At 35.4% G+C, this 15,471-nt stretch overlaps 1 protein-coding gene across 1 annotated transcript; it reads right to left on the bottom strand.

Moving 5' to 3' along the window:
- Window positions 1-3,933: 3,933 nt before the first annotated feature.
- Window positions 3,934-5,903, bottom strand: LOC140859318 (uncharacterized). Its single transcript, XM_073260977.1, has 3 exons — window positions 5,642-5,903; window positions 4,919-5,353; window positions 3,934-4,601 (listed from the first exon to the last, which is right to left on the bottom strand). The coding sequence occupies exons 1-3, from the start codon at window positions 5,901-5,903 to the stop codon at window positions 3,934-3,936; spliced, it is 1,365 nt and encodes a 454-aa protein (XP_073117078.1).
- Between the last annotated feature and the right edge of the window lie 9,568 nt (window positions 5,904-15,471).

The following is a 15,471-nucleotide window of genomic DNA, read 5'->3' as shown; positions in this document are numbered from 1 at the left end:
AATATATTTATTACATAAAATATTATAACATGCAAAATAATTTGAAGACATTATTGATGTTTATCAACTTATAGTCTAGGAGTTTTATAAATAAAAAAAAATAAAAAAGTAAAAAAATATTGTATTTAATTTATTTTTTAAATTAATATGATCCATAAAAAATTTGAATCAGAGTGAATATAGTATTTAAAATAATTTAATTTGAACTTAAGCCGATTCTCAAACGAGTTCTTTTTTATTCCTCCCAGGCTGACCCATTCCTAAGTGATTTAGGAAAAAAAATGGTGCCCTTTTCTATTCCCCCAAATGGGTCCATCTTCGAACGTAGGAGTCCTGGCTAACGTCTAAGCTTCCCTATTCAGCTGCTCCAAGCCTCCCACCCAATTGAGATGGAGAAAATAGAGGGAAAACCAGCAGAAAAAAGAGGAAAAATTAAGGAAAACAAGGGACAAATGGAAAAAAATTGAAAGGTAAGAGATTTTCCATATGGATTAATCAATTTTTTTATTTCGTTCTCTTTCTTCGGAGATCCTTGGGAAAGGAGAGCACATAAGGGAATGGGTGGGGGTTCTTAGGTTTCTGTTGAAGTTTTTTCTCGAGCATATGGGATTTTGTGGGAGTTGTGGCAGTGTGAGTTGGGCCCTTTAGGTTTTGAGAGCTTAATCCAAAGGTAAAACCTTTTCCCATATGGATTGATCATCTTTTTCTCTTCCAATCTTTTTTTTTTATTTCATTCTTTTCTTCGGAGATCTGTGGGAAAGGAGAGCACCTGAGAGAGATGGGAGGGTTTTCTTAGGTTCCCATGACTTGTTCCCTTTTGGTTTTGAGAGCTAAGCCTCCCACCCGATTGAGATTCCTGAGGATGGAAAAAACACCCACTCGATTAAGACTCCTGAGGACGGAAAAAACTCCCACCCATTTGAGACACCTAGAATGGAAAAAATAGAAAAAAAGAAGTGTTTGCTTAGGCTTTTTCGTAGGTGGATGTAAGGAGGGTTTTATTAGGTTCCGTAAGGTTTTGAGAGCGTGAGTTGGTCCCTTTTGTTTTTTTGACGTAAATGAGTTAAAGAAAATCTAACTTAGAGGATATTATATTAGCATACTTAGAGTTACATATAATAATGTTCACATATAACTATACTGTAAAGGTTGGGCTTTTCCATCCAGCTTCAGAATGTTCAGACATACAAAATTATAGGCTCTGTTTTCAGAGCACAAAACCAGCCATTACAGATCTTGGAATTGCTGCCGATCGAAGTTGCATGATCCATATTTTCTAAGTCTCCAGCACCAGGATCCTCAATGCTAGTTTCTTTACTTGGTTAGTGCTCAGGCGGGAGCCAGTGTAGAGACACTTCAAGTTAGTTTATCATCTTTGAGAAAAGAAGCTAACAGCAGGTTTACAGTGACTCTATCAGATAATTCTCTGAAACAGGAGGAGTTTGTAACCAAAGGAGGTTGGAGGCCCACAGCTCCTAAGAGCACGTCCACAACCAATGGCACTTCAGATAGTCTGGAAGGGGAAGGGGAAATGAGTTCATCATCTGCATGCTATAAGGAAATAAAGATGATATAGTGCAGCTTCTTGCTGAAGCAAGCTTGATGGCTTCAGCTTCGAAGTAAGGTGAACCCATCGTGATAGCGTAGAATGGTGCAGTTTCCGTGCTATCCGTATACTCAAAAAAATAGATTAATTTTGTTCCCTTACTTCTTAGCATTATAGTGAGTGAAATATTGTTGTGTTACATCTGAAATGGCGTTGTAGATTCCTTTCTATTTTGGCAAATAGAGGCAATGAACAGCATGCTATCTGACAAGCTGGCAGTTTATACCAGACTGTGCGAGAAACCTGAGGATAGAGTATCTGAACGAGAGAGAGGGCTCATGAACATCAATTAGAAGGATTGTGGACCACTCCATAAATAACTTGGCAGTTCGGAGTGCGGCAAAAAGTTAGCGGTAAGCAAGAAAATCGAAACATCACTAATTTTGTTCCTTCCAGAGACTCCACAGTCTTGCTGCTAGCAAGATATCCAAACCTTTCGTTAAGTGGCGCCTGCATTCATGTGATCTCCAATTGATCCATAACGCCGATAGGGAGGTGGGCAAGTCAATAGGTTGCAACCCATGGAGGAGCAATAGCCAAACTTCACGCGAGAAGGACCATTCATGTGGGCATATGTTTTTCCCCTTCCAACCTCACTTAGCAAGATTACTTCTGGTCAGAATTTTATCGTGAAAGGCTAGATACAAAAAGAATTTAATCTTTTTTGGGATCTTAATTTTTCAGATAGTTCTGCTTATATAAGGTCTTATGCCACCATCAAGTAGGAACTCGTAACACTGATTGGTTGAAAACTTTTTCGCAAGGAATCATTTCCATTCAATTTTATCCGAGTGATTTGAAGTCCTGAATTCAGATAGTTGACTTCTAAATTGCTGCAGCGTCGGATGATTGTTTAGTAGGGCATTGGGGGGCCAGGTCACATTAAACATGAGTGAATGAAGAGCTCCCGCCACCAAGATGTCTGCAGATGGTGAAAGAATGAAGATTCAGGGAAACTAATCTTTAAGAGGGTGTACTGATAGCCTGGAATCGTACCAAAAGGAGGTCTGAAGCCCATTTCCTATTTGAAATTTTATCAGAGATTGGAATAAGTTTTTGATCTTTGGAACATCATTCCAGAAGTTAAGAGTCTTTTTTGGCTTAGGTTCATCAAAGTTATTTCCTGGCCATGATAATAATCTGCACAAACCAAGGTCTTCCAAAGCTGGTTTAGCAATTTCAGATTTAGTATTCCCAATCCTCCAAATTCTCTAGGACGGTAGACCGAAGACCAATTCAGAAGGCTCTTTTCCGATTTGTATTTGTCCTCTCCACACCACAGGAACGAACGATGGTAGCGGTCAGTTCTTCTTATTATTCCTTGTGGCAAAAAGAAACAAGACATCTAGAAGACGACGATTGGTGAAATTACAGCATTAAGTAGTGTTACTCTTCCTGCAATAGAGAGGAGTTTGCCTTTCCATGATGCCAATTTCTTCATAATTTTCTCAATAAGAGGTGACCAATCTTCTGATCTGAGCATTCTGTGATGTAACGGCAATCCAAGATATTTCAGTGAAAAGTCAGCTATTGTACTTCCTAGCATGTTTGCAATTCAGTTTCAAAGATTAGGTTGGATCCCAATAACTAAGATGATAGATTTCTCAAAATTAATCTTCAATACAGATAAGAGTTTGAATGAGTAAATGATGAATTTGAGGTTCTTTGGGTGCCATAGATAATGAGTGTATCGTCGGCAAACTATAAGGATGGAAAGAGTCCGATGGTGCATCTTGAACCAATGCCTTTAATCAGGTCATTATCAGCAGCAACTTGAAGAATTCTATTGAGCACATCCACTACTAAAATGAACAATTGAGGAGATAGTGGATCTCCTTGTTGGAGTCTTCTGCGGTGTTTGAATGGTTTTCTTGGAAACCCATTAACAAGAACAGAAGATTTGGCAGTTGAAGTAATATCCATTATCCACCAACACCATTTCTCGCTGAATCCTCTTGCTTTGAGAAGGTCAAGGAGAAAAGGCCATACGACATTATCAAACCCTTTCCAAAATCAACCTTATAAGGAGTACCTTTTTGTTTGGATTTGAAGGCCTATAGGATGAGTTCAGATGCAATGGAGAAGTTATCTGCAATATTTCTATCTCTGATAAATGCCGACTAAGTGCATGAGATCAACTTGTCTAGTTTATTAGCCAATATAAGGGATCATACCTTCGAGATGATCTTGACAATGTCGTTCATGAGACTGATACGTCGATAGTCCTTCATTGAGTAGATCGATTCTTTCTTCGTCTGAGTGTTATGAAAGAGAAGTTGATCCTATCGAGATCAGCTTGATGATCAAAGAAGTTCTGAAAAAATTGATCAAATCTGTTCTGATGATGCTGCAGAAGTGTTTGTAAAGGCAAAGGAAAATCCATCTGGGCCTGGTGTACTTTGGGAGTCAATTTGAAATATTGCCGTCTTAATTTTCTCCTTAGTGAAAGGGGCATCTAACTTGTGCATTGCCAGTGGTTCCTTCAGGAATAGCTTTTTCCAATCTGCTTTGATCCAAGGGTGATCAGAATTGCCAAGTAATTGCATGAAAAAATTATGAACGCAGTCCTGTATTTCTAGTAGGTCTGTCACTATTCTGTCATCGAACTGAAGCTCTGGAATGAAATTTTTCCTCTTCCTATTGCTAGCCCAAAGGTGGAAGAATCTGGTATTGCGATCACCATTATTAAGCCATTGAATATGGGAACATTGTTTCCAGAGTAATTCTTCTTGTGTTAGCACTTGTTCAAGCTCCGATTTTAATGATGTTCTTTCATCCAATTCAGAAGGGAGCAGAGTTTTCATCTCCTCTTTCGAGTCTAATGAGGCAATTCTCTCAAGCAATTCATTCTTCTTCCTGATAATGTTTCCCACCTTGTTACGGTTCCAAGATCTAAGGTTCGATCTGATCGTTCTAATCTTACGGATGAGCGCAGTAGTTGCATCTAAAGGAACCGATTCAGCTTCCCACCATGATCGGATTAAGTGGTTAAAACCTGCAATTGTGAGCCAAAAAATTTCGAAGCGAAATGATTTGTTAAGTTGAACTTACCCTATATATCTGGTGCTGGATGTGGTAGAAAGGGGATGTGATTATCGGTGGGTTGGACCAGCGAAGTAAGAAGAGCCAGTGGATATTTGCGTAACCAATCAATGCATACAAAGCAAGGATCCAGTTTAGCCAATGATGGCTCAGGTTTGAAGTTGGACCAGGTGAACTATCGATTAGAGAGCTTTAACTCTATCAAATTCTGGGAATTAACAAATCTATTGAATTATCTTGAGGTTCTTTGGGAGTGCGATGAGGATTTACGGTCAGATAAGAACCTGGTTGCATTAAAATCCCCAATCAGAATCCAAGGGATTGCATTTGTTTCTCTCAGCATGCTGAGCTCAATGAAGAAAGCATGATGCTCTTGATGGTTATGAGGCCCATAAATGTTGGAGAGCATAAAGTTAAAAACCAAGGATTTGTAGATAAGCTGGACGGTTGGTGAGTAGGTACCTGAGTTAATCAGGTTACCTTCAAACATGCTTTCATTCCAACAGATAAGGAGGCCTCCGACAGTGCCTGACGCATCTTTCGAGACCCACCCTTCGAAATGAGGACCACAAATTGATTTTTGCAATCTTTGGTTCATAACACCTTGTTTGGTTTCCTGAAGGCAAGCGACAGAACATTTTGATTTGGTAACAAGTTCCCTAATGGCATGCTTTTTCTTAGGTTTCCGCATTCCTCGTGTTCCAGCTAACAATCATTCAAGTGACAATTGAGCAAACAAGGCACACCATAGAAAGGTGTGAGGAAAGAAGAGAAATCTATTAGACTTTGTCAAATGAAACAGGAAGTAGACGCCCTGGTCTTGCAGAGCAGATCAAACGTCCAAAATGCCCAAAAGGATAGAGATAGATGTAAACTGACTACAAGATGCTATAACCAAAAAGAAGAGAAGGGAAGACACCGCTGAAACCTTCCAAGGTTTCCAAACTGAACTTTAGAAATCAGGATCATCCTTTTATAGTTACGGCAACCAACCATTGGCGGTCTTTCCACACCGCAGGATTTCCATTGCCTTCAACTTGTCAATTGGGTTAGGCTGGCTTCCGTTATCAAATAGTAGACCATAGCTTGATCTCAATTCCATGACTTGGGCTGGGGTTAGAGAGTTGATGTAGAGAATGCCTGCCATTGAGAGGGAATCCTCCACCAGACCCAGTGATTTCAGTTTCTTGGAACGTAGACGGGCGCTGCGCTTGGAGGTTGGCATCCCAGAGCCTCTGCGCCTCCCACAGACCATGATAGGGAGTTCTAGCTAGGCAGTGGTACGAGGTTTCAGACTGTAGGGCGTTTGAGAGTAACATGCTGTCCAAATCCGATAAAAAACCTATCATACTGGAACAATTTGAGCTACAGAAGTTTATGAGCTATGGGCTGTTGAGGGTTTTTGAATTTGAGTGTCAAGACCTAGTAGGCAAACATTATGAGGTGCTTTAGGAATTGGGTAGAAGGCTAGGTAATAGCCATTGGGAGAATGAGTAGAGAAATAGAGTTCAGGTTATAGAGTAGGCTGCACTAGGTGAGTAAATGGAGGGGGCAAGGAGGAATTTAGGTGCCGGCCATAGCCAAGGGTCGGGACTCCCAAAGAAGCTTTCCAAAAATCCCAGCAGCCAAGCCTTGGGTTCAGATTTTACGGGGTCAACGATAATCCCTGTAAAGAGGGAGTTGGGTGGTGCTTTGACGATCTTCATGTTAAATTTCTGATTACCTTGTGACATGACTTATTATAAAAAAATTAATTTTTTATGTTAAAATTTTTTCATCACTAAAGATAAAATTTTCATTACTAAAATTATTAACGATAAAAATTTTCATCGTAAAAATTTATAGAAAAATCTTCGTAGCAAAAGATCATAGTGACGAAAAAATTTTATTTGTCGCCAAAAATAGTCAATCGGACAATGAAAAAGTTCGTAGTATTAGTGACAAAATATTTTTGTCGCAAGAGCTTAAACTTTCGTCACTAAAATTATGATGAAAAATATTTTCATCATCAAAAATGAATATTACTCATTTGAAGTTTTTATTATTATTATTATTATTATTTTAATTTTAACGATAAAAAATAGTATTTCATCGTAAAAATTAGCGATGAAAAAAAATTTCATCGCTAATTTAGCGAGGAAATATTAAATTTCATCGCTAAATTTGTGACGAAAAAAAATTTTGTCACAATTTTTTCGATGAAATAAAAAATTTTATCATAATTTTTGGGATGAAAAAAATTTCATCATAATTTTTGCGATGAAAAAAAAATTTCATCGTAATTTTTGTGACGAAAAAATTTCATCGCAAAAATTATGACGAAAAAAAATTTCATCGTAATTTTTGCAATGAAAAAAAATTTTGTCGCTAAAAGAAGAATAAAGAAAAAAATAAAATTTGTGAAGAAAAAATTATTTTTAGCAATAAAAATTCTTTTCGTCACAATTTTAGTGATGAAATAAAAAATTTCTTCGCAATACGTAGTGAAAATTTGAATATTTTAGGATCGTCAAAATTTTTTAATTATTTTTTACGATGAAATTAATATTTCATCGCTAAATTAAATTATGGATGAAATAAAATATTTTTTATTTTTTTATCATGAAAGTACTTGTTTAAATACAAATTTTCATCAGATCAAATATATTTTACATAAAAATATATAAACATAATAAAAATATTAAATTTCAAATAGCAATTTTAAATAACAATAAGTTTCATAGCCATCATTGTCTTATACAAAAGTATGAGTTCATACACCATTTAAAATTTAAAAAAAATTATAAATTATATATCATCAGAGTCGTTAGCCTCATTCCCTCCTCCAGGCATCGATCCCTAGCCTGATGTGTGTCACGATGGCTGTGCAGAGGCGACATCATGCGGCTGTAGAGATGCTAACTCGGAGACATTGATATCGAGCCATCCCGCCATCACAGCTACTATCCTCTCGAGCGTCTGACTACGATTTATCCAGTAAGTAATTTGATCCTTCATCATGCTCATCGATATCCTAGGGGCTTGCCTTTTGGTATTTGTAGACCCTGGTTTTGGATTTGGCCTTTTCCGACTATCTGGCAAAGGTGAACTGTCCCTGGAATCGAACCAGAATTCCCAATCATCTCCATCACTATTTGATCCTTCATCCAAAGAGGAAGTACCCTTGGGAACCTACTTAGGTATGAAGTTAATTCTAATTATAACATTGTAAATAAAAGGACCCACAGTGACATCGATGGATTCAGGAACATCATCGATGTCCTCACAAAAGAAATCAAGATCAAATGAAAAGAGATCCTCCCACTTAAGATAGCTCTTGCTAGCTCTATGTGGCAGACCAAAGCTTGATATAATCACTGCCACAACATGAGAATTCCAACAGACCAAGGAAAGATTAAATAAACTGGCACTCACCTTGAGTTTAAGCTTAGAAGGAATGCCTCCCTTGAATTGGTCCCAGTGACTTACCAAAAGATGAAAATCATTTCCTTTGATTCTACCACCACTCATAAGATGATGAATTAAAAAATAATGCTCTACAAGTCAATCGCATATAGGATGCGATAGGATATTTTTTATAATTTATCTTTCAGACTCATGTAATTATATTAATATTATTAATAAAATAAATATTTTTGATTCATTATATGCTGTATCTTATTATTTTTAAGATTATAATGAATTCCATAGGTCTAAGCAATGGTTTTAGGACCGTGTGAGATCACGCCAGCGAGACCTAAATCCTTGATAGCCATGACCTAAAATATTTTTAGTCATTAATTTATTGAGCTGGGGATCAATAATGCTAGTAAGACTGGCATGTCTTATGTATGCTCAGAGATGAGAATGGTTGATCTCATAACTACTTATGTGGTGATACTAATACAAGAATGTGAGTACTCATTATAGAATGAGTTCACTGAATAAACCTACAAGAGAATATCTGATGGAGTCTTATTTATATATCGGCTAATGATTCTCTAGTGAAAGTTGTATAAGTAATCCTTTGACCTGAGATTGCTATGGTACCTTATGTATATGAATCCATATTTTGGTTCACTCCATAACTTGATTTTTTAATCCTTGTATGAGGTGTTCTAGATGTGTTAAAGTATATATGAAGATTGTGAGTGATCAATAAGGGATCAGTCACTCCTAATAAGGAGAGCGAACATCCTATGTGATCTCATAGGTCAATGATACTGGAAGTCTTTGGCCAAAGCAAGATAATAATTAGAAAATTTTTTTTAATGTATTATCAACTGAATCATTGCCTTCTGATCAAAATATATATAAATAAGTAATTGGAATTGATATATTTTCATACCCATAGCTCATCTGGGATATTGTTTGATTGAAGGATTGAATTATACGATAACTTACCACTGAAGGATATTTTGATAATTTTTTATCAAAATTTTAAATCTTTCAGATAGTCATGACATATTGTTAGATGTCAATCTTAACTTGTGGACTCATCAGAATTAAAAAAAAATTAATTTAAAAATTAATTAGAAAGAGTCTTAGTTGATTGGGATTCTTAAGCTGACCTAATTTAATCAGATTTAGGTTATGCGAGAGTCTGTATCTACTGCTGGATAGATTTGAAATCCAATGGATCATCCATTTTGAAATTTTATCTTGATCTAATTTAATTAGGATGTAATATAAATTTTAAGGATTAACTTGATATGCTAGCATATTGTATTAACCCAAGTTCCTAAATTAGTTCAGTTCAAAGTATTGGAGCTAAACTAGATCAGTTACCTTTGATCTAATGGGATTGGATCCAATTTAATTGGATTCTTATCCAACTTGGAAGACTTTTAAATGTGGAAGGAGTTCTTTACACCCACCAAGTCTCATGCTAAAATAATGTTGCCGCCCCCTCTTAATTAGCATTGGAAGGTGAAAAGTCCTTTTTAATGAAGGCTCTAACTTATCTTATCACTTCGTTCTCTCATCTAGAACCTTAATATTTTCATGCTGTTTTTATATGAAAAATTTATGGGGTATAGAAGAGGAGGAGTCCTTCTGTGTGAAGGCTCTTCTATACCAAAATAAATTACGGTGATTTATTTCACCGTATGAGAAGGTGGAGAACCAAAAGTTGGCACCCCTTGGCCCTTCCTCATGTCCCTTGTTCACCTATTTATATGGGATGTCTCATATGGATCAGAGACTAGATTTTAGATGAAAATCAAAGCCAAGTGGCATGTAAAAGAGGAAAAAAATTTTGAAAAAAATTTGAGAAAAAGGCAAGGAAAAATTAAGAGGGAAAAGTTGTAAGAAGGATGGTGAGAGAATTAGCAAATGTTGCTAGTTAGCCCTAGGATTGGATTTTTCCATGTGTTGGAGGCCAAAATCAAATCCTAAATTGTGAGACTTCTGAAGAGTATCTTCTTGATATAATTTAATAGCAAAATCGAAGGCGACTGGATTTTGATGTGATCGTATTTTGAGTTCGAAGCTGATAGTATTTTTGAGAAGACAAGACTGTGGCAGCACACCGGTTAGAAAAGACCTTGGCCAACTTCTATATGGATCATCATTGGAGGACTTCTACTTTGGAGTCTCATAGAGATCACCATCATGCCATATTACTTTTTGGTGAAGGTATAAAATTCTATCTCTTTGCATGCTTGTTTTTATTTTGATCGATATCGATAAGGTGATTCTAGGGTTTGGATTTCAGTTTGATAGTTTAACTGTTAAAACTATTGATATATTTATTTTAAAAATTTTAAAAATTAATTTTTACTGTGTGACTGAAAATCAGCAGTGGTATCAGAACCACCTTTGTTAGATTCGATCAAATAAGTACAAAGTTGTAGTATAGAATTATTCTTGTTCATATATTGCCAAAAATATTGATTGATTTTTAGCATCAATCTTTAAAATCAAAAATTATTTTTGATTGTATATAAACTATGGATTTAAATTTTAGTTATTAAAATTATAAATTTATGATAATTTGAAATTTATATTTTTATGGTAGCTTGATGCTTAAATCGATTTATGGTTAAGGGTGTTATGCATGCCTAATTTTATTAGGATTTACTTTATTTGGCTAAGCTTGATATATGTTAAGTCATTTTATGCGCCCTTATATGATTTTTTGGCATCATTATATGATTGTTATTATGACTCATAAATGCATGCCTAATTGCATAATATGTACAGTACATTTTATGTAGTTGTAGTTAGGATATATCGAGACCAATTCAAAGACCCTCTATAAAAATTATATTAAGTTGTTATATCGGAATTCACTTTCAAATCAAATGTCGAATTTATTTCATCAATTGGTGTCTAAAAAAGTATAAAAGATAATTTTAATTAGGTCCGTATGCTAGCCTGGCCAACTTTGTTGGTGTCTAAGAAAAGCTATGGAGAGCCTCCCACCTATTGACCTGACCAATTTGGTCTTATTGAATTTCGAACTTAGATTGATTAATGATGTAGACACTACAAAGGCCTTCCTTCTAACTTTATCAATAGAATATGTCAAGATCTTAGTGAGTTTATTGTGCTATCCATAAGGCTTACTATAAAAATTGATATGATATTGATAAAGTGTATATTGATGCTTATGGCATATTTGAATAGTATTGCTTTGTTGTGCTATCTACAAGGATAGCATTGTTTAAGTATGACCATATGGGATTGAAGGGTTAACTTAATTAGAACACTATAGTTTGTTGTACTATCCACAAGACTATAAGTGATTTAGAGGTAAGAGAAAAAAATATTGAGAATTATATGAAGTACAATTGGTAAAGAGTTACCTACTCTTGAACTCATAAATGCTTGTTGTGCTATCCACAAGGTGTTTGTAAGGAATAGAAATCTCAACCTCACTTAGAAACATAAGGATGTTTCTCATTTTTTATACTTGAGGGCTATGAAATTTATTAAAATAGTAGAAGATACAATTAGACAAAAATTTTAATCTAGTTGTGCATGTCATCATGAGTTGTCTGCTTATATTATGTTCTTATTATTATAGATTAACTGCACATATGGCATCCTCACTATCACTTAGAGGCATACTAGATGCAAACAAATTGATCGGACCGAACTATGTGGACTGATTAAGAAATCTGAGAATTGCTCTCACTCAGCAGAAAATCTCTTACATATTGGATACACCTGCACCCAATTCGATCGGAGAAGATGCTTTCGAGGAGGAAAGGGCCACATATAAGATGTAGAAAGATGATAGTGTGACTATCAAATGCATCATGCTTGTCTCGATAAGCAATGAGCTTCAGAGGCAATATGAGGACATGGATATTCCCTTTATACTCCTTAATCTTAAGGAGTTATATGGAGAACAAAGTCGAACTACTAGATATGAGATATCTAAACAGTTGTTCCGTGCCCTTATGACTGAAGGCACCATTATGCAAACACATGTCTCGAAGATGATTGATTTGATCACTCGTTTGGGATAATTGAATTTCGCAATGGACGATGAACTTAGTCAAGATTTGATCCTGCAGTCTCTCTCTGACTCCTCTCAGTTTATCATAAACTACCATATGAACAAACTGAACATCAGCCTGCCTGAGCTGCTAAACATACTGAAAACAGCAGAGAGCCATTTCAAAGGTGAAAAAGCTCCAGTTCTTTTAGTCGATAAGATCAACAAGAAGAAGAGTAAGAAGAATTTCAAGAAAAAATTGAACCCCAAGACTGACATCTCCAAGAACAAGGCAAAGAAGGTCTCTGCCAAAGATACTTGCTATCACTATAATAAGGAGGGACATTAGAAGAGGAATTGCAAGGAATACCTTGCAACTATGAAACAGGCAAATATTGCTAACGATTTATATATGATACAAACTAACTTATCATTAAGTATTTCAATTTCAGATTCTTGGATATTGGATACTGCTTGTGGCTTACACCTTTGTAAATCGTTGCAGGGTCTACAGAAAATAAAGAGTCTGAATAAAAGTGACTTTGAGCTATTCGACGCTAGTAGAGAGTCCATTCAGGCCGAAGCCATAGAAACCAGAATTTTGAAGTTATCTTCGGGCAAAGTTTTGGAATTGAAGATCTGTTATTATATCCCTAATATCATTAGAAATATTATTTCTGTACCCTTATTATTAGAATAAGATTTTAAAATAAAAATAAAGAACAATAGTTGTTCTATATATTTTTCTAACAAATTTTATGGGAATGCTTATATTGATAATAGTCTTTTATTTCTATCACTTAATGATAATATACTTCATATTGATGATATGAAGAAAAGAAAGAGAGAGAATGTAAATGTCACATACCTCTGGCACTACTGACTTGGTCATATAAATAAGTCAAAAATTAATAAATTGTATAAAGATAAATTTTTTAGTCCTTATGATTTTAAATCATATGAAACTTGTGAATCTTGTCTCATGGATAAAATGACCAAGACTCCATTTACTGGACATGGAGAAAAGGCGAGTGATATTTTGGGCTTTGTACATACTGATGCTTATGGTCCAATATCGACTCAAGTCAAAAGTGGATACTCTTACTTCATCACATTTATTGATGATATATCTAGGTCTGGATATATGTATTTAATGAAATACAAATTCGAAGTTTTTGATAAATTTAAAGAGTATCAAAGAATGGTTGAGAAACAAACTGGTAAAAATATTAAAGCTCTTCGATCTGATCGAAGAGGAGAATACTTAACTAGTGAATTTTTAAATATTTAAAATAAAATGATATACTCTCTCAATGGATATCTTCTTACACTCCATAATTAAATGAAATTGTGAAAAAGAGGAATCGCACCTTATTAGATATGGTGCGGTTCATAATATATTTTATGGATCTTTCAATCTCCTTTTGGAGATATGCTTTCGAGGTCGTAGCATATGTTTTGAATAAAATACCTTCCAAATCTATTTCTAGCACTCCATATGAGATATGAAAAGAAAAAAAATTCAGTCTTAAACATCTTAAGATTTGAGATTGCTCGACTTATGTGAAAAATATTGATGGACATAAGCTGAGTGCTAGATCAGAAAGATGTAGGTTTGTGGATTATCCCAAAGAGAGTATAGGATACTACTTCTACCATCCTACTCAATAAAAGGTATTTGTTGGTAGGCATGCCATTTTCTTGAAAAAAAAATTTATTCAAGAAGAGGACAGTGGAAGGTCTGTTGAACTTGAGGAAGTTCAAAGCCTACAACTCATCCAGGATTCACTAACTGATTCTCAACCAGATGTGCTCATTGTTGAGGCACAGCCACTACACATACCTTCTCTTTGAAGGTCAAGTAGAATGCGTAATGTACCACTCAGATATGAGTTTATCATTCAGAATGACGATACATCCCACATTATTGAGAATGATGATCCCACGATCTATTCGGAAGCTGTCATGAGTAGTTACTCAGACAAATAGCTCAATATCATGAAATCCAAAATGGATTCCATGTATACTAACCAAGTTTGGATTTTGGTTGATGCACCTGAGGGTGTGATCCTAATAGGCTACAAATGGATCTTCAAGAGGAAGATAGAGTAGATGGCCAGGTAGAGACCTATAAGGCCAGACTGGTGGCAAAAGGTTTTAGACAAAAAGTAAAGTATTGATTATGAAATTTTTTCGCTGGTAGCCATGCTCAAGTCTATTTAGATTATGCTTCTATTGCTGCATACCATGACTATGAGATCTAACAGATGGATATCAAGACTACCTTTCTCAATAGAAATCTTGAGGAAGAAGTCTATATGACTCAGCCAGAGGGATTTGTCTCTAGTGAGAGAGCAAATTAGGTATGCAAGCTGAATAGATCTATTTATGACTTAAAACAAGCATCGAGGAGCTGGAACATTAGTTTTGATGAGACAGTCAAATTATTTAGCTTTATCAAAAATATGGATAAATCTTGTGTGTACAAAAAGACTAGTGGGAGTGCTATTGTCTTCTTAATCTTGTATGTGGATGACATACTACTCATTAGGAATGATATCCCGATGTTGCAAAAGGTCAAAATATGGCTATAACAAAAGTTTGTCATAAAAACTTGGGTGAAACATCTTATATACTTAGTATAAAGATCTATAGAGATAGATCAAAAAAGATGCTTGGCTTGTCTCAGTCTAGGTACATAGACCTTGTGTTGAAGAGATTCAATATGGAGGAAAGTAAAAGAGGTTACTTGCCCATGGATCATGGCATACAATCTCTAAAAAGATGTCTCCTAAGATATTTGAAGAGAGAAATAGAATGAGTTCTATTCTTTATTTTTTGATTGTAGGATCAATAATGTATGCTATATTTTGTACCAGCCTAATGTGACTTATGCTTTGGATATTGTAAGCAGATTTCAGGCTGATCTCGTGGAGGATCATTGAAAAGCTGTGAAAAACATACTAAGTACTTGAGGAGGACTAGGGATATTTTTCTCATATTTGGTGGATCTGATTTAAAACTAAAAGATTATACTAATTCTAGTTTTTAATCTGATTTGGATGATAGCAAATTCATATCTGGATACGTGTTCACCTTGTATGGTGGGGCAGTAAGTTGGAAGAGTTTCAAACAACAAACTATTGCTGACTCAGTCACTGAGACTGAGTATATTGCTGCTAGTGAGGTTGCTAAGGAGGCCATCTGGATGAAAAAAATTATTTCAGAATTGGGTATCGTTTCAGGAATTGAACAACCAGTACCCCTTTATTGTGGTAATACTGGGACAGTTGCTCAAGCTAAAGAACTAAAGTCTCATCATAAATCCAAGCACATCCTAAGACAATTCTACCTCATTCGGAAGATAGTCAAAAGACGTGATGTGATCGTGGAGCAA

This window comes from Elaeis guineensis, chromosome 7 (genome assembly GCF_000442705.2).
Source record: "Elaeis guineensis isolate ETL-2024a chromosome 7, EG11, whole genome shotgun sequence".
NCBI classification, from domain to species: domain Eukaryota; kingdom Viridiplantae; phylum Streptophyta; class Magnoliopsida; order Arecales; family Arecaceae; genus Elaeis; species Elaeis guineensis.
This window is presented reverse-complemented; position numbering and strand designations above follow the sequence as displayed.

Coding starts and splice junctions, on each gene's coding strand:
- LOC140859318 (XM_073260977.1), bottom strand. CDS start 5,903: ATGGTCTGTGGGAGGCGCAGAGGCTCTGGGATGCCAACCTCCAAGCGC. Junction 5,354..5,641: donor GTGTGGAAAGACCGCCAATG/GTTGGTTGCCGT, acceptor AATGATTGTTAG/CTGGAACACGAGGAATGCGG. Junction 4,602..4,918: donor AACCAGGTTCTTATCTGACC/GTAAATCCTCAT, acceptor TCACAATTGCAG/GTTTTAACCACTTAATCCGA.